At 34.2% G+C, this 20,062-nt stretch overlaps 1 protein-coding gene across 14 annotated transcripts in view; it reads right to left on the bottom strand.

Annotated features, from left to right (window-relative positions):
• CDC42BPA (CDC42 binding protein kinase alpha) overlaps nucleotides 1-20,062 on the bottom strand; it is a 326,934-nt gene that overhangs the window by 200,751 nt on the left and 106,121 nt on the right. For all 14 annotated transcript variants that reach the window (XM_049713472.1, XM_033430345.2, XM_049713441.1 and 11 more), the window contains exons 3-4: nucleotides 18,486-18,569; nucleotides 9,056-9,151 (exon numbers count right to left, since the gene is read on the bottom strand). In XM_049713472.1, the coding sequence (XP_049569429.1) occupies nucleotides 9,056-9,151; nucleotides 18,486-18,569 (180 nt within the window). The remainder of the gene's footprint in view (nucleotides 1-9,055; nucleotides 9,152-18,485; nucleotides 18,570-20,062) is intronic.

Genomic DNA, 20,062 nt, shown 5'->3' with positions numbered 1-20,062 from the left:
TACTACAATAAATTAGACATAATTCTTGCCTTCACGGTATTTACAATCTAATGATGAAGAAAACACAAATTAATGGGCAATTTCAGTGTAATATAAATCTTTGACAGGGATAAGAAGAGGGTATTGCTGCAGGCTCTTAAAGGAAAAGAACCCAATCTTTTAATCAGGTTCATTCATTCATTTGTCTGAAATTTATTTTTGTACAAGGTATGAAGACTATTTTCTTATATACAGAGAGTCAATTATCTAAAACAAGTAGTTAAATATTCCATTCTTTCCCCCAGTTTAATTGAAATGCCCCTTCATTGTATTTTAAGACACTAATACACTTGGATCTGCTCCTGGGCACTCTATTCTGCTACAGTTGTCTATTTCTATATCAATAGCATATTGTTCTCATTGACTAATTAGTAAAATTTAATATCCAGTAGGACAAGTTCTTACTTATAGACTACCTTTAAAATATTACTCAATATGGCAAAAGTGTCTTTAAAAAGTTTAGAAAAGCATAGACTGAGAGGCAATATTCATAAGATATGTCAAGGAGATAATAATCCTAACATAAAGAGGTCCTACCAGTTGTTAAGAAGAGGGCAAGCAATCCAACAAAACTAGGTTGAGGCTATTAACAGGCTATTTCCTCACATAAAAGGAAACACAATTAGCCAATTAATATTGGGCTGGCCAACAAATTCGTTCGGTTAGTGAATATGCTGTTCAATAAAGTCCTTCATGAAAGTGAAAAATGTCTTTTATTTTTACTTAAAACTGAACGAACTTGTAGGCCAACCCAATACATAGTCAAAACCAAAGCAACAAAGAAATATCTTTCACCAGTTAGATTAGCAAAATGACCATTACTGTTTTGGAGAAAGTGACTTAAAACAACACTGCTTTTTTGGAAGATGATAAACTACAACTATTTGGGAAAGTAATTTCACAGTATCTACTGAACTTTAAAAGGTGCATACCCCTTGATCCAGCATTTCCACTCTTAGGGATATAGTCAATTAAAATAAAAGCTCCAATGTGTAAGGCATATGGGCAAGTATGTTTACTGGACAGCACTGTTGATAACTGGAACAAATAAGAAAGTATGAATAGAGATCAACAAGAAAACTGTTAAATGGATCCATTCAACATATCCATTCTATGAAATATGATACTGTTGCCCAAAAGAAAAATTAAATATATATGCCCATGAGATATTTTAAGCAACAACAGCAAGCTGCAGAGTAATATATACGTTGTAATCCCATTTTTATAAAAAGGAAGAAAATATACATATACACACAAACATTCAATTATACAAAGCGTAAAAAATGAAAGGATACAGCAAAGTTAACATTAGTTACCTCAAGAGGGTGAAATGAAAGATGAAGGTAAGGACTATTAACTTTTTAATGTATATAGATCTCTGTATTGTACAGAGGAAAAGACCTAGTCAAATCGAAGTTGACCAATGGAGTAAAGTTCTGCAAAAGGCCAAAGGTGATAGAGCCAAAGGGAAAGGTTGATAGGAATAATCCTAAATATTATGATATAACTCATCCACATTGAGAAAAAAGATAAGAACAGGCCCAAATATGGATAAATTTGTATACGGGGGAAGGATGAAAGGAAATGCTGAGGTCAGAGCACAGAAAGTTAAGAAAGTTCATACTTGAGTAACCAATGGCTTTCATTTTTTCCAGGAAGTAGGGAGTTATAGAATGAGGGTGCGGGAATATTTGTATAATGTCCCTATACTGGAGATAGGGATCATAACTGTTATTCCTGCTTTATGGCTATGTAATAAGAGACAATAAAGATAAATGATTTGCCCAAACATTACATTAAAGAGTAGGAAAGCCAGAACTCAGAGTTCTTGATCTTTGATCAGTTTCCTTCTTACTCCAATTAAACAAAGTCAGTGTTCAGTAAAAAAGCTGACAATACCCATGACATAAAAGAGTATGTGCTAAACATCAGAATAACAAATAAGAAATTAAGGATACAGGCTGAGTCCTCAGAAATCTTGTATCCCTCCAAAATAAACAGATCTCTAGGTGTAGATATACACATCAGAAAATTTCCAACTCTGAATTTCTAAAAAATCTCTAATTCAAAGTTTGTGCTTTTTAAGGAACTACATTCCAAGGAAAGAATGCTAAAGCATGTGAAAACATACAATAAATAGATTGTGTCCAGAGAAAATACATTTCACAGAACAGATATGCTTTTAGAAGTCTTCTTACGGAGAATACCAAACTCCTTTGGTCATCTTGCTGTCACAAGAAGAGATTAATAGTCAATCCTTAGAGCCCCACCTTTTATTTATCCCTCCTAGCCCTTTTTTTTTTTCACTCTTACAAAAATACCTTTCTAATAATTTCTACCTCCAACACAAACTGGATTCCTGTAAAGAATTTAAAGTTCTTATGACTAATTACAGTTTAATATTTAAATATCTTTCATCCTCTAATCAGTTTACAAATGCTAAGTCAAAAAACAAAATTTCTGCTTTAAATATCTTCCTATCTGTTCTTTTTTCTTCCTCAAACATAAAATAATAGGAAACAGTGAATAAGAAAATGTGAGGAAAAAAGAAATTTTCATTGATTTGTAATATTCTAAATGATATCTAAGTGATAAGAGGTTTATGTGCCCATATAGATACAACTAAGTAGGTTTGTATTTAATGAGTTTTTCTTAAGGAAAAAATGTTCTAATCACACCTTAATATCATTCATTAAATTACGCAGGTTCTTCCTAAACAAATAAAATGCACATATGCTATGACCATATATTTTTTTCATAAACTGGCTATAGTGATATTTCAGCATATTACAAATGAAAGTCAAATTATTTACCACAGCTTCCTTGAATTGTATAGCTCTGTAAATCACGTTACTTATTTGACTGCTTTAGGGCTACTAGGGTTAAAAGTTATTTTGGAAAATAACTATGTATAATAAAATTTCTTTTTGGGTATCTAAAACAAGGTTTGTCAACATTTTTAAATGATTTTATTTTCTTATATTTCATGAATATTCAAAAGAAAATCTTTGATGATAACAAGACAATTTAGGACTTCTGACTCTTGAGACTAATAGACCATGAAGGTTTCCCTGAACTAAAGAAAAACTGGCTGTTTACAGGAGAGCTGACTACTAGAGTATTTCAGTCCTCCTCCAGTTATTGTGGAATTTTAATTCTAATATAATTAATGGCTGATATACACACACAATTTCTTAGAAGTGTCTTTGAAAAAGAAATATTAATCCTAATCTCAAATGCAAAGAGCACAGATAAGACTAAATAACTCAGAGGAGAGAGAACGATAAGTCAGGCTTTTATTCATTGAAAATTTGGCAAAATTTTGCTATATAAAATTTGGCATTTGGACATTTTATTTCTGTATCTATATATATTTCTATATTTATAGCAAAATGTAGAGTTTTAAGCAATCCATAAATATACAGTGTTACATCTATCTACAGTAGAATTCATTGTCATAGTGGATTTTAGTCCTTATCCAAAAACTTCTGGAAAGTCATCATGATAAACTGTTATAATTTTGCTAAGCAAGTATTTGGCATGTGTTCGATTTAATCTTAATTTTGCTGACAAATCTATGCAGATTATATTTGCACTGATACATTCATCCCTAAAATCTCATATAAGTATGGTAAATTCAAATCAAATATTCCATTCAATTTAACAACTGAGCAACTAAGATGTGCAAAGCTCTACGTTATGACTTTTAAACAATTCTGACTATAACCCACAAAAATAATATGGTTTATATGATTATTCAGTAATCATTATAAAAGAAATGTCATGAAACAATATTGACTCTTACTATTTGAACTCTGTCATTTCCTAGTCTATCTAATTTTTTAAATGCTGGTGTAACCTACTAAATTGATTTTATGACTCACAATTTGAGGTTTGAAAAACACTTTTATACTCTGGAAGCATGTACAGGATACAAAGACAAGTAATGACCCTGTTTGAACACCTGAACCTGGCCTGAAATCAGATAAACTTCACGGCTATTAAGTTACACTAACTCTAATTATATTTTAGCTAAAGATAGCAGGGTTCATGTCATCTATTTAAAACTTTTTTAAGTTGTACCAAAAAAATCAAAGATATATACATACATAGGTTAATCATATAATAGCAGTACTAAAAAATGTAAAGCTAAAATGAAATAAGAAAGATTAATTCAAACTGGGAATTCTGGAAATACTGTTAAGATGTAGAATTTGAGTACAATTCTAAAGTATTAGCTAGACTTCAACAGGACTAGTGGCAGGAAGAGGAAGGAGTGGCACTAGTATGAAAGATATCATGGACAATAAAAACAAAGACAGAAAGTAAAAGAGTACAGAGAATGCTCAAGAATGGAGGGTATTCCCTCCACTGAGGCTGAAACAGAGACTTTGGGCAGGCACAATATTTCCAGTCATATCTTTTTATTTACCACTATACTATATTTAACACTATTAATGGTTTTCTCTACCAACTCTCCTTTCAGTTTCCATGGTGCAGTATTTTGATTCTCTTTCTTGCTCTGACAATTTCCATTAGTTTTCTACTTCTTGGGGTGCCCTATCTCTGACTTCTCTAGGCAAACTTGCTTTCTCATTTTACAAGCACTGCTCAGTGATTCTCATTTACTCCTTGTATTCACTGTTATCTACAAAAAGCGTTGGCCAAGTTTTCCTGTAAAGGACCAGAGAGTAAATACTTTAGGCTTGGCAGGCCAAGAGGCAAAATCAAGGATATTATATAGGCACATATTATATAATGAGAGAAAACAAATTTCCACACATTTCATTAGCACAATGCAAAATATAATAATGATAATTGAATACAATTTTTGTAATATGGACTACTAATGAGAAAATGTAATTCTTTTGTGGGGAGAGGGGAATAGAACAGTTTGCTTAACTGGGGCTCAAAGTTAGTATTCCCTACCATCAAAAACCTACTGCAAATGTATATCTGCAAATGCTGATCTGTACTGAGAGTCTACATATTTCATCTGTGAAACTCTATTCACAAAGGTAGGTACTGCCAAATACTCGTATCAGTTCATGAGTATATAATTTTGATTGAGCATATTCCTCTACTTGAAATGCATTTATAGAATGCTATTAAAATTTTCTCCTGATTCCTGTGCATAAGTATGTCATTACTGCAGATTAACCACTTCTAACTGAAATTTAGGTGGAAGTTCTCAACTGCCCAGTTAAATGGATGTTGAACTACAAACATTTCCTTTGTACTTGCATCAAGTTCCAAAAATTGCTGCTAGAACTGTAGTTTGAGCTCAAAAGATTTATCGGCGGCAAATCTATGTGGAAATGGAAATCTCACTCCTTTTTACTTTTGACAGCGTGGGAAGTAGATACAGCAGCTTGACATTACTTGTGATTCAAACAATGTCAGTTGTCAAAATGACTTCACCATAGCATAGTTTTGCATATAAGTGTTGTTTTGCCTTGTAATTTTATTTTAAATTTATTTTTAAAACATATCAAGTCTACAGGGAAAGCTAATTTCCAAGCCTTTTCAATACTTCATAATAATGGTTGAGGGTGGGGTTTTTTGTTCAGTTATATTTCAATCGGTCCTTTGTTCAAAATATCGCAATAAAATGTTACCACTGCAAAACCAGTGAATGGCTGTATGGCACAACAAGAATGTTTAGCTTTGATTTCTGATAAAAATCCATGGAAATGATAATAGTTGTTTCCAAAAAACTGAATGAAGCGCAACGTTGATACTACTGGTTCAACACATGATAGATTCAAATATTTGCTGCAAACTACCTGCTGATTAATAAGACAATGAACATCCACATGCTTTAAGCAACTAATATTTTCACATGATTTGTAAATCTGTCCAAATAAGCCTTTTCCTGCTCATACATATTTTTACCACTCTCAACTGTAATATGTTTTAGCAGATTCCAATTCAGGTTGTACCAAATCAGTGTTTTCTCAACTTCTTTGAAAATAATATGACTGTAATGATTCCACACAAGATATTCATAGAGGCTAATTCCTCAGCTATTTCAAACTCAAACATTGACCCCTCAAGTAACAAGGACTGAGCAGAACCAGCACCATCTTTCAACTCAAGAGTCAAAGAAACCCTCTCAATGTGACAGGAAATGATTATTTCCCTGGTTTTAAAATCCACCATTGATGCTGCTCCCATTGTCCTCGATTCTTGAAGCAACTGTTCTCACCAAAACGCTAATAGTCTTAGACAAGTTTATTTTCTGTGGACACATTTCTTTGGCTGCTGCAATCAAACATGATTTAATTAACTCAAGATTGGTAAATGGCTTTCCTTGTTTGGCTAGTAAATGAGCCACTCAGGAACTTACTGCAGTTGCAGCCTCATTTTCATTTTTTATTTTGTGAAAAAATTCTGCTGTGATAAGATATTGTTTTAAATTTTCTAACTTTTCTGACTGCTGCTTTCCTATGAGTTAGGAATGCTGTGATGAGTGCTCAGTTTGGCAATGCAGACATTTATTGTATTCTATTAGTACAAGTGAAGTGTAGTTATGCAATAAACACTATGCCGTAATTTAATTCATTAACAAAATAATCCACACTCTACTGTGCCTTAAAAGCATGATACTGAAAAGTCTACTTTTCTTATTTTGACATGAGGCATATGCACTGTTAATTTTAAAAATAATAAAACGTCATGATATAGCACTTGAAATGCTATCAAGTTATAAATTGAAATGCTATCGAGTTATAACTGTCACTGCACTTTGTAGTCTGACTCAGTGCAAAGCAACGAGTGACACATATAGTGTGTTACCCTCTGTCACAGTGCCAGTCTCCATCACAACTAGTCAACTCTGCCACAAAGCAGCCATAGATAATACATGAATCAATGGGCATGGCTGTGTGTCAATAAAACTTTATGAACACTGAAATTTGAACTTTATATAATATTCACATGTCATAAAATATTCTTCTTTTGATTTTTTCCAACTACTTAAAAATGTAAAAACAACTCTTAGCTTGCAGGCTGTATGAAAATAGGTGGCGAGCCAGATTTGAGCTGCAGGCCACAATTTGCCAAAATCTGATCTATGAGAACTCCAAGACACCCTCAGAAACACCAGACTTACATATCTAACCCATTAAATGGATCACATGACAATTCAAACCCAACATATATCAAATTAAACTAATCATCTTCCCACCTACTTTAAATTTTCTCTTCCTCCTATATTCCCCAACTCAATTCATCACCTACCAACCACTGAATCCCACAAGTCAGACACCAGAAAACTGGGAATCATTCTGACTCCTCTCTCCTCCACTGACACTCACTCAAACACAAGTCCTAATTATTTTACTTCTTAAATAGTACCTGAAACCATCCCCTCCCACTGTCACCTTTATTCAATCCCTCATTATCTGTCACCTGAATATTGTCTCCTAACTAGTCTCTCTAGTTTTGCCCCCTGAAATCCATCCTTAACACTTCTGCTAGGATGTTCTATACAAAATATAAAACTGATTATCACGCTATCCTTAAAACCCTCCTGGAAATTAGAATAAAATTCGAACTCTTCTGCATGGCCCACACTCTGGAAGCCTCATTTTATACCTCTCTCCCCTCCTTATCATAATCACACTAGCCTTCCTCTCATCCCTCAAACAACCTCAGTCCTTTCCTGTCACAAACCCTTCTACAGTCCTAAAACAGCAGCTTCCAAACTTGCTCTGTGAAAGAACCCTGAGAAAGCATGAAGGAAAGCGGAAGGAGGAAGCTAAGAGATCAGTCAGGGCAGTTGCGTTTCTATATGCTTCATTGTACAGGCTTTCAGATATAATGTCGTTTTACAAAACACACACACTAGAGTTCCATGATCAAAAAAATATTTGTTTTTGAAACTCATGACTGTAAAAGTTTAATTTCCTTACCATAACGTATAAGGTGCTATATTATGTGACTCTCTCATCTCTCCTCCCTCATCCCGAAGCCTCTTTTTCTATCCTTCATCAAGAGGAACATAACAAGGTGGCTTCAAATCTCCATGCTCACCAAGCCATCTCCGCCTCTTCTCCCTTCTTGGTTTAGGCAATGTACATTTTTCTTAGAAGAGCCCTTACTGACTTCATACCTTTGAATAAATGTTATATTTTTCTTATATGAAACAATGTGTAAATATTATTTACTTGACTGTGAATTCCTTGTCTGGTTCCCCTCACAAGAATGTAAGAATAAGAAAAGAGATCCTTTGTCTGTCTTATTCACTACTGAGTCTCTAGAATCTAAAGAACAATGCCTAGCACACAGCACATGTCCAATAAATATCAAATTAATGAAAAATGTCTTATTTATTTTTATATCCCAGTACATAGTAGTAGTAGCTGGCACAAAGCAGGAACTCAACACATGTATGCTAAAAACTAAACCTTGAAATAAAAACTGGGGTCAGAAAATGAAGGGCTTTGAATAACAGGCCAAGGAGTTGTACACTCGACTGTGACAGATATCACCTATTTTCCTATTTACTTGTTCATCTCTTCAATCTTCAATTGGTAGTGCTTCTAACAGTTTGATTTTCCTCCAAGCTCTTTCCCAACTTCTTTTGTCAAGTGGTTCATGATGTTAATATAAAATTAGACACAGCCTAGATTTTAAATATGGCTCTACTTAAAGTAACACGTGACAACTTTGAAAAATATGTAAAATTCTAAATAGTAATAGAATACTACAAATAAGATATCTTGAGAAAATAATGGAAAAAAATCCTGACCACCTTTTATAGAATGTAAATCTGTTTGGATTTAGTTTTGACGTGTTTATTAAAAAACATAAAAAATTCCAACGGAAAGGTATTGAATTACCCAGGGAAAGAAATCACATATCAAAATAAACAACTTATACTCTGAAATTCAGTGGTTTTCTAAATAACATTTACATTTAAATAATGCTTAAGAGAAAATAATGCTAAATTCTAAATTCTGCCAATAAAAAATTAATAAGGATATAGAAACATATAAAAAGTGATTCTTACTAAGTTATTGTCATCTTGGAAAGCATAATGCAAAGTTGTAATCCATTTATTGTCTCCATTCACTAACACATCCCTTTCTTCACGAAAACATGCTGTCTGAAAAGGAAAAAAACATTTTTTTAGATAAAGAATACTTCATGTAAAACTAGGAAATATATTATGCAAACAATTGCTTAAAATATTTATTACACTTTCTGTTCTGAAAAGGGAATACATCTAATATTATACGACTTTCCAATAAGTCAAGTTTCAAAGACCCCTCAGAAACTGAACAACTGGAACAGTATACTTACAAGTATTTTATATTTAAAAATACTGTTGTAGTTCAAAAAAATCAGAAAAATACACAGAATTATTTAACAGCCATGGTCCAATCTACCATCTAGATAATATAAATGTCAACATTTTGTCACATTTACTTCTGATCATTTTGTTATTAAGAAAATATGATACAAGTTGTAGCCTTCCTATTCCTAGAGCATTCCTGTCCCTTCTCCCTCTGAGAAAATGAATAATCTGAAGTTAGTATATATTCTTCCCATCACATGCTTTATTATTCATGTATGTGTCCAAAAACAATAGAATTGTTTTGTGTTTTGAAAACTTCCATGAATAGTGTAATTTCATCTATCCCTTTGCATAGATGGCTGTTTACCTTTTAATTGCTGCGGTATTCCATTGTATGAATACGGCAGAATTTATTTATATAACCCCCCAATCACGAAGATCACCCAATTTTGTATTATTTCAATGCTGCCAATGAATATATTTGTACAAATGTACAGTAAGTCCCCTACATACGAACCTTCAAATTGTGAACTTTCAAAGATGCGAACACGTGTTCGCATGTCCAATCACGTAAGTTAGTTCACCTGTCTGGCATACGTTGCCATATGCATGCATCCTCTACAAGTGGTTGTGCTCTTGTGTATACTTTACTGTACAGCACTGTATACAGTACAGTAGTACAGTATTTTTATTTCAAGCCCAGGATGTCTGGAAGCAAGTGTAAAAGCAGCGGTGATGGAGCTGGTACAGTACTAACCAGACATCACTGGATCATTTTTTCAAGGGGGTAGATAGAATTGAATCCAGCAAGGAACTAAAACCTGTGCCATCAGTGTCAGGCGTGAGTGAAATTGCAGCTTGCCCTCTGTCTCCTATTGCTGACGATCCTTCAGCTCTACCATCTCCCACCTCCCCTCCCTCCTCCAGTCAGTAACTCTTCTTGCCTGTTCACTCGATGCCAGCCCCTGTATGCCAGCTGTTGTACTGTACTACTGTACTTTTCAAGGTACTATACTGTAAGCTTAAAAATGTTTTATTTTTTGTTTGTTTTTTATGTATTATTTGTGTGAAAAGTACTATAAACGTATTACAGTACAGTACTATATAGCCGACTGTGTTAGTTGGACACCTAGGCTAACTTTGTTGGACTTACAAACAAGTTGGACTTACAAACGTGTTCTCGGGAACGGAACTCGTTCATTGTAGGGGACTTGCAAGAGTTTCCTAGAGTATACACTTGGAAACAGAAATACTAGTTTTAAGCGTTTTCAACTTTACCAGATTCAGCCAATTTTCTTTCCTAAGTGGTATGCCAGTTACTACCCTCACCCTAGTGTATGAAATCTCCCCTTTTCCCCACATCCTCAACTGCACTTGGCATTGTTAAACTTTTAAGTGAGTGTCAATATGATGGGTGTGAAATAATATCTCATCATTCTTTTAATTAACATATTCCTAATTACAGGTGCAAATAAATAATTTTTTTGTTGCACTCATTTTTTAATTAATTTTTATTGGAGTATATTGCTTTACAATGTTGTGTTAGTTTCTACTGTACAGCAAAGTGAATCAGCTATACATATACATATATCCCCTCTTTTTTGGATTTCCTTCCCATTTAGGTCACCACAGAGCATCAAGTAGAGTTCCCTGTAAATAAATAATTTTACATATGCTTATTGGACATCTGAGTTTTCTCTTTGAAAAACTCCCTTTGCCCATTTTCTCTAATGAATTGTCTTTTTCTTACTGATTTATAAAAGTTTTAATTTATTCTGAGGATATATTTCCACTATTATAAAGATGTATCCTGGAGAACCTTAGAAATGTGTGGCTAAAAATAAAAAATAACTTTATATGATACTTTATGATTCTACAATATATCTTTAAATTTTTAATTAAAAAGCTGCTATGCCAAAAACAACTGAAAGGTAAAGTAGAAATTAAAAGTCTCCCTGAGTCACGCCCTGATAGTTTCACTGTCCACCTGTTATGTCCAGAGGTTACTACCAATAACTCAGTTGAATTTCTTCTCAGAAAATTTCTGTATACATATAAACACACACACACACACAACACACACACACACACACACACACAACTATATTCATATGGCATCCTATCTCCCCTATCTTTCCTTCCTTTACACAGATGAGATCACAGTGCTCTGTAAGTCATGTTTTTCAAGTAACAATATATCCGAACAGCTTTCCACACCAGTACATAGAGACCTAATTTTTCTTAATGGCTGTACCACATTCCATACACACTGAAAAACCATCAGACAGTATTCTACACATAGCAAGTGCCTAATAATTTATTTCCCACAAGATAAATTCAACAGCCATGATATATAAAACAATTAGCATTACTTAATTTACCCTAATTAAGTACCTTAATTTTTTCCCACATATTTCCATAAATTTTATTTGATGCAATAGAATTTCCAAAGCCATTTATAAAACAGCATCACCAAGGAAAAATTTTAAAACAAATAAAGCTTAAACCAAATGAATGGCCAATTTTACCTGTCAATTCAATTATTAAAATCTGCAATATTATGCTTTCATTCACTTTACGGGGAAAATAGAATCACTTGACATACAACTAAGTTCTGTTTCAGACTTTAACTGACCTGAAATTATGGTTTGCTGCTAACATTTTAGAGAGGTGGTGAAGTCTGTCAAGCCTAGGAGACTCCTTTCTCCTGGCTTTATCTTACCAGGACAGCTATCTGAAATTTTAAAGACATTTCCAGCTAGAATCTGGAAATGTGACTGACTGATGACTCCAAACTAAATAAAGCTCCAAAGACTACCTGTCAACAGAACAGATTAACTTTAGTAGGTTCTAATCTATTCTAAACTATGTAGTGAAAAAATAAATTAATTTTTAAAAACATAAAATATAAACTATTTCTAATATAAAATTTTAAACATATACAAGAGAAAGCAGTAAAATAATCCCCTGCCCCCAATGTACCCATCAACCAATTTCAACAATTATTTTATTGTTCAATTTTATTTCATCTACACTCTCACCCACTTACCACCTCCCTTCCTCCACGCACATACATGTGAACACTCACACATATGTATATACACAGAGGATTTTTTTGACGCAAATCTCAGACATATGATTTTACCCATACATACTTAGGTATTATAGACTATTCCTATTAATGCCTCAGATACTTAGTTTAGATGTGAAGCACAGTCTCCTTTTTTGCTTCAGTATATCACACTGTCCTCAGTTGGTTGTCACAGCTGAGGAGGGGTGAGGGGTAATGCTACCAGCATCTAGTGGGAAGAAGCCAGGGATGCTGCTTCACATCCTACAATGCACAGGACAGCCCCCAGATGGAATTATCTGGCCTCAAACGTCATAAGTGCCACTGCTGAAAAACGCTGTTCTAGATCAATATTAACCCAACCATGATGCATGTATACCAAGGATTCAATATAAAGACATTTAATGATGTCCATTTCAATTACATTTTTGAAAAAACTAAGTAAGATTTTTTAAAAATCCTCCCTTAAAAAAAAGAATATTTGGGTCTCTAAGAATGCGATCATCACAAAGGAGAGGTTACTGGAGACCATATAGCTTCTTCAGATTCTGTCACTCAGTTTCTATTCAACCAAACATTCTGCTTGCACAGTGATGGTTTTGAGTGTTGTGCAGTTTTACATTGTTAATATTCAGTTACATAGTGTTTAAATTTTATCCTTAATAGGTTATTGGTTAAAAAGAAAGAAGAAAAGGAATACCTATGCTGAAACAGAAGTTAATACAGACCATATATAAATGATAATAATTCTGCAAAACTGTCACATGATTCTCTTCCCTAGATCCATAGGTGCATTCATCAGATCATTATTCTTATACAGAATATCCAAATTGCCCAAATACTTGGAAATCACACGTTAAAATGAGAAAATCCATTCATGATATATCTACTTTGGCTTCTAATTTATAAGTAATAAAGACTTATCTCACCCATGAAGTATTACCACAGAAGACGACTTTCAAATAATAATTGAATCATTCTCTCTAAGCTAATATTTGAGGGGAAAAAAGTCAAGTATTTTTTTTAAAAAAAAAATAGATAAACAGGTGGAATTTTAAATTGCAAAATGCAAGAACTTCAAATATCAGCTCTTACACACCAAAGCATCGATTTACTTTTAAATCTCCATATTAATATGTATTTGGTGACCAAATCAAACATGAGATACATCACATAAATCATTTGATAACATCCACAGTTGGCAAATGCGTGAGAAAACAGACATGTTTAAATACTATGAGTGCAAAGATACACTGATCCAACTTTTTTTAGAAGATAATTTGGCAATAACTATCGAAGTTTAAAGGTATACCTGTCCCACACAACCCAGGAATTCCACTACTGAGGAGTTTAATCTGGGGAGTGGACAAATTCTAGAGTCAGCAGGACGTGAAAATCCCTTAGTGTAAAAGCTATACCTAAAATCCCTTCAACCTCAGCATACACAACCTGGAGTACCTCAGGGCAGCCAACAGCAACATCTCTGATTAACAGTATTTCACAGCCCTTTCTATTTCTATGTTACATTGCATATACTTCTTAGGCGGCGTGACTAGTTCTGATGCACTATTTTCTCTCTTGTTTTGAAATTCCTCTTTGCTAAACACACATAGTTAGATTTGGTGAAATAACCAAATAAAAATAGTAAAAAGGTGGAAATAATCTAAATGCCCATCAATGTTTAAAAGAAAAAATCATCATACTAAACAATATATCCATTCAGGATAATGAAACTATTAAAAAGAATCAGGTAGGGCTTCCCTGGTGGCGCAGTGGTTAAGAATCTGCCTGCCAATGCAGGCGACACGGGTTCAAGCCCTGGTCCGGGAAGATCCCACATGCCGCGGAGCAACGAAGGCCGTGCGCCACAACTACTGAGCCTGCGCTCTAGAGCCCACGAGCCACAACTACTGAAGCCCGCATGCCTAGAGCCCGTGCTCCACAACAAGAGAAGCCACTGCAATGAGAAGCCTGCGCACTGCAACGAAGAGTAACCCCTGCTCACCACAACCAGAGAAATGTCTGCACACAGCAACAAGAACCCAACGCAGCCAAAAATAAAATAAAAAATAAATAAATACTTTATTTTAAAAAAAAAAAAAGAGGGCTTCCCTGGTGGCGCAGTGGTTGAGAGTCCGCCTGCCGATGGAGGGGACACGGGTTCGTGCCCCGGTCCGGGAAGATCCCACATGCCGCGGAGCGGCTGGGCCCGTGAGCCATGGCCGCTGAGCCTGCGCGTCCGGAGCCTGTGCTCCGCAATGGAAGAGGCCACAACAGTGAGAGGCCCGCGTACCGCAAAATAATAATAATAATAATTAGGTAAAAGTATAAATATGGAAATGGAAAAATCCAATATATATTATTAAGTGATAAAAGCACTGTGAAAAAATCAGTCTTTTAATATGATTCCAGTATAGTAAATTTTTCTATTTAGGATAAATAAATCATCTTAATGATTTACTTTGAACAGAAAGACTGGACATCTGAGGGAGGGAAAAAAAAGCTTTCATTTTTTTACTTGTTATTTTCTAGAGTGCTTGCATTTTCTTTTTTTACTATACGTAGCAGATCAGGAAGTAGAGGCAGTTCCAATCTAATGACCTCAATTCATTACTACTATTAACTACTACAGCTACTACTACTACTCCTCCTGGCACATACATGTATAAAAATAATAAAACAGGGCTAACAACAATAACAAAAATAGTAAGACAACAGGCATAAACCAGTACTATCACAGTTAAACTAAGATATATTATTCCTCCACTTATGGTATAGAGACAATTATCTTTATTTAACAAATAAGATAACTGAGCCTTGGAAAGGTTTGACTCTTGAGATGGAGAGCATTTCTGTAAACTATACTGCATCTTCCAACGAAATGAGTAAGACAACTCCTATATGAGTGAAATCAATAAGAGTTGAATAAATCTGAAATGAAAGTAAAATTCACAGAATAGATTAGGAGAAGTTAACTTAAGGGATTGCTGACATACTAACAAAGTTTGTAAATGATGAATCTCTAGAGATATTAATCTTTGTAACTATAAGATTATTTACTAATTATCTATCTGCCAGGTACAGAAAGAGACAAATTTCCTAGTATCTTCAAATAATCCATGTCCCACTAATTATTATATCTGTTACATACCTTAAATAGAAATAAATATGACAAACAGGTTGGAGGTAAATCTCTGAATAGTGTTCTAAAGTATCAACAATACACAGATTTAAAAAGTAAGAAATTTTGCTGCTCATTTGTAATTCATTAAGCATCATTGGTAGGACCAGTTTTCCCAAATTAGATAAGTAATGATCACAATGGGCTTCTTTTCAATGTTTTTTTAAAAAAAGGATTTGACAATTCAAGCACAGAAATATAATTCCATCCTACTTTAAAATGAATTCCTCTTTAAAAGTTTCAATGTAGAATTTCTTCCTAAAAAATGAAAGTTTCAAATAGTTTGAGGCAAGTTCCTTTCAAATACTGAACCAGCCTTGTATCCCTCAAATAAACCCCACTTGGTCATGGTGTATGATTTGTTTTATATATTGCTGAACTCTATTTGCTAATATTTTCTTAAGGATATCTGCATCTATGTTCATGAGGCATATTGATCTTTAACTTTCTTTGTATGGTCCTTATCTTGTTATTCCATCAGAATAATACTGACCTCATGGAATGAGTGACATTCCTTGTGTCCCAAGGCCCCTAGTTTTTCCACATTCTCTCTGCCTTTCAGAGTCTTTGTATATCTGTTTTATATGTAATGTCCATGGTCTTTAGCTGTACTTAATGGAAAAGGTAGGAAGAAGCACATCTATTCCATCTTGCCCCAGAAACAGAACATATTAATGATTTTTAATTCAACAAAATAATTTTTAATTATTCCTGTTTTATCTTCAATTTTGCCACTTCCTCCAGTGAGTAATGAAAGTTAAACCAGTTACTCTTTCTTTTCAAAATTCTTCCCCAACATATATACACTACCAAACATAAAACAGATAGCTAGTGGGAAGCAGCTGCATAGCACAGGGATATCAGCTCGGTGCTTTGTGACCACGTAGCAGGGTGGGATAGGGAGGGTGGGAGGGAGGGAGATGCAAGAGGAAAGAGATATGGGGACATATGTATATGTATAACTGATTCACTTTGTTATAAAGCAGAAACTAACACACCATTGTAAAGCAATTATACTCCAATAAAGATGTTAAAAAAAAAAAATTTCTTCCCCAACATATCCAACATCATAAAAAGTAAGTACAAACTTTAATTAAATTTTATAAAAGTTCTAACCCTGGAACACTAACCCACTACAATTATGAGTTCTGCGAAACAATTAGAACATAATTCTTTACTAATTTTTAATAATAACACTTATTGCTCCAGCTGCTGGCAATGCTGTCAGCCCCTCCAGGCTTTGTCTCAGCCACCGAAAGCCTACTAGCCCAAGGCCATGTCCTTCTGGAGGCAGCCCATATCCAGTGAGTAACTGAGGCAAGTGCATAAAGTCAACCATTTGGCCCAAGGTAGGACAACTCTGAAGGACCATTTCTGCTCCACGGATCCCTGTTGGATCAACAGAGGCTGAAGGGGCAGCTTGACTTCTCCCTGACAAATCGTATTTCACCTCCTTTCCTGTCTGTCAATGTCAATTTCAAAGGCACCCCCTAATAAATAGACTGCATACTAAACTCAATCTCAGTGTTTATTACCTGGAAAATATGACCAGTGACAGTAAGGCAATTCAGTTTTAGGGAAATACAAAAGTAAATATTGAAGTTATTGAATATAACGGGCACTGGCACATATGTCAGAGAGTGACATAAAACTTTCCAGATACTCCTTTAAACACGATTTTATTACCTCTGTAATTACCTCTGGGAGGTAGAGAGGGGCTGGACTTGGGCGGGGTATAGTCAAAGAGTACCTTAGCTTTATCTGTAATGTGCTATTATTTGTTTTACAAAGAATATATCTGTAATTTCATGTGTGCAGTTTTTTTCAGTAGGCAAATAGAAAAGAAAAAGACTGAAAGCAAAACTTGCCCAAAATGTTATTAATTCTAAATGATGGAATACAAGTGATTATTAGTTTCCTCTTTGTGTTTTGTTATTTCTTCAAATTTTCTAAAAGAAAGAAATATTGAAGTATTTACTTTCACTACCACAGTATGTATCTATCATCATGGGAACCATTTTTGCTTTTCCCTATGTATTTGCTGTTTTTCAGGTTGCTACAAGTACTGGTATATACAGAAAGATTTCTAAGGGCTAACTTCTCATTATCCTCTTATGAATCTTACTACCCTCTAGAGCTAACACTCAGCCTACTCAGCAGTATAATCCTTCTGTAAGTTAAAATATTTCCACACCGGTAAGTTCTGCTTCCCTGAGGCCCCTGAATGCCCTACCTCACTGAGCAACTCACTATAACCCAGAACAGCAGACCTCCAGAACCACTCCCCAAATTTACATGTAATGTCAGGTTTGACATACATATCGGCTATTAGATATTTTTAACATCATTCCAGTCAGTCTTTCCCTCAAATCTAGCACGAAGATTAAAATGCTGACAACTCTTTCAACAGCAGATTTTACTCCCATTTTTAATAATATGAAACAAAACATAAATTTAACTGCATAGTCAGCAATAAACAGAATTCTTACAGGCCATATTCAAAATTCCTGAGGAATTTGCTTATAGCAGAATACAGATAAATAATATAAACAAGCTATATCAAATTGGATATCAGTCACTACAAAATTTCTTCCTGTAAAAGAAACTGGTTTCCACACATCCTTTTAACATAAGTGTCTAAGCCTGACATTCAAAGGGTTTCCATTTGGTTTTCAGATAATATTAAAATAGCATCACAAATGTAACATTCATCATAACTATATCATAATTGTGAATTACTGAATTTGTCTCTTAGGCTTTAAAAAATAATGCCATCGTAGATAAAAGGTTACTAAATGATACTTAAAGACCTATGGGCTGTCTATCATTTTATTTTTCTCTAAAAATATTTCTAAAATATTATTTAAATATTCCAATAATTAGAATCTTACCTCAGCTCTTTTCAGCATTTCCCATTTATTCAATATTTTCATGGCAAATACTTTATCTGCATTTTTTAGTTTCACTACAGCAACCTAGGAAAGGAAATACAACTTTTAAAATGTGACAAATAATACTTTTTTTCAGTCATCCATTTTCCTTTTTCCTCTCTGTAAAAAAAATAAATACCAAAATTATCAGATTTCCATGCAGTTCAAATTCTAAGATCCTAAATCAAATAATATTGTCAGTTGAAAAAGTTACATTAGTGAACACGTGCCAAACAAACAACTGTGTTTTTGAACATGGTGTCGGTTGGTGATCGTATACTATATTCTCGTTTTCAAGTTTTCTGCTCTGGAATTTAAACTCAATATCTACTATCACTAAGAAATTGACCAAAATGTACCAAATGAAATAACTAGAGCTTAAACACTGCATGCCAAATTCCAACACGATGCTACAGGGAAAGCCAGCTGCCAAAACAAACATGTTTCATGGGGATCAAACAGTACGCCATAAACTGACACGCCACGTATTCTTACACACTATACCACAACCCCCAACGTGCACGCACGCACACGCGCGCACACACACACACACACACACACACACACAACCTAAAGATCAATTAAGGCTAACACCTCTACAAATTGCAGACTTCACACATACCTTTCCGACAAAAAAAGGAACAGATATTTCTGTATTTTGTATTTTAGTTATGGATCAAAAAACTGTCAAATACAAATAACTAATCCCCTATTTTCACTCTCAACAAACTGATTACATTTCTGTTTCTACTTCTCTCCCTCAGTTTGACTAGATAATCTCAAAGGGCCCTTGCAGCTCACTTGGGATGCTATAGAGCAGAGACTGAACTACATAAGAGGAGACAAAGGCTGTTTCCAGCCTTTACTGGGGGCGGGTGGAGTAGGGGGAAGACAAATACTACTCTAATGTGCAGAAGGAGAAAACAAACTATATACAACATATCTACAAACAGTTCAAAAGGATAGTTCTAAGCATAGAGAATAGGTTTAAACTCAAGTCCAAAATTTTTTAAATCTTATAGCAAATGTACATATCAGGGGCATTTAATAAATTTATTTTTGGATCATTGTGCAATAACAATAATATGACTATATAATTAAAATCAGTGTATAATACTATAATATTATCTAAACTAGAATACATCTTGGTAATTGTCATAAATGGTTATACTAATGTCTGTGATTACAGTTTCTCATCAATTAAAATGGTGGGAAGGAAGAAGAAATATCTCAAATTCATATGCAGTCACTTTAGTCTTTAGTCGTATCTGGTCATATCTGCAGAAATGATGGATCAGTTGGTTCATGTTTAAAGAAAAGGGGCTGTACAAGATATAGAAACAACCTAAATAGCCAATGACAGATGAATGGATAAAGAAAATGGAATATTATTCAGCCATAAAAAAAGAAGGAAATCTTGCTTTTGTGACAACATGGGTGAACCTAGAGGATATTATGCTAAGTGAAATAAGCCAGAAACAGAAAGACAAAAACTGTGTGGTCTCACTTCTATGGGAAATCTGAAAAGGTGAACTCAC

The sequence above is a fragment of the Orcinus orca genome, chromosome 1 (genome assembly GCF_937001465.1).
Source record: "Orcinus orca chromosome 1, mOrcOrc1.1, whole genome shotgun sequence".
NCBI lineage: Eukaryota > Metazoa > Chordata > Mammalia > Artiodactyla > Delphinidae > Orcinus > Orcinus orca.
Note: the sequence above shows the minus strand (reverse complement) of the source record. Positions and strands in the feature narration are given on the sequence as shown.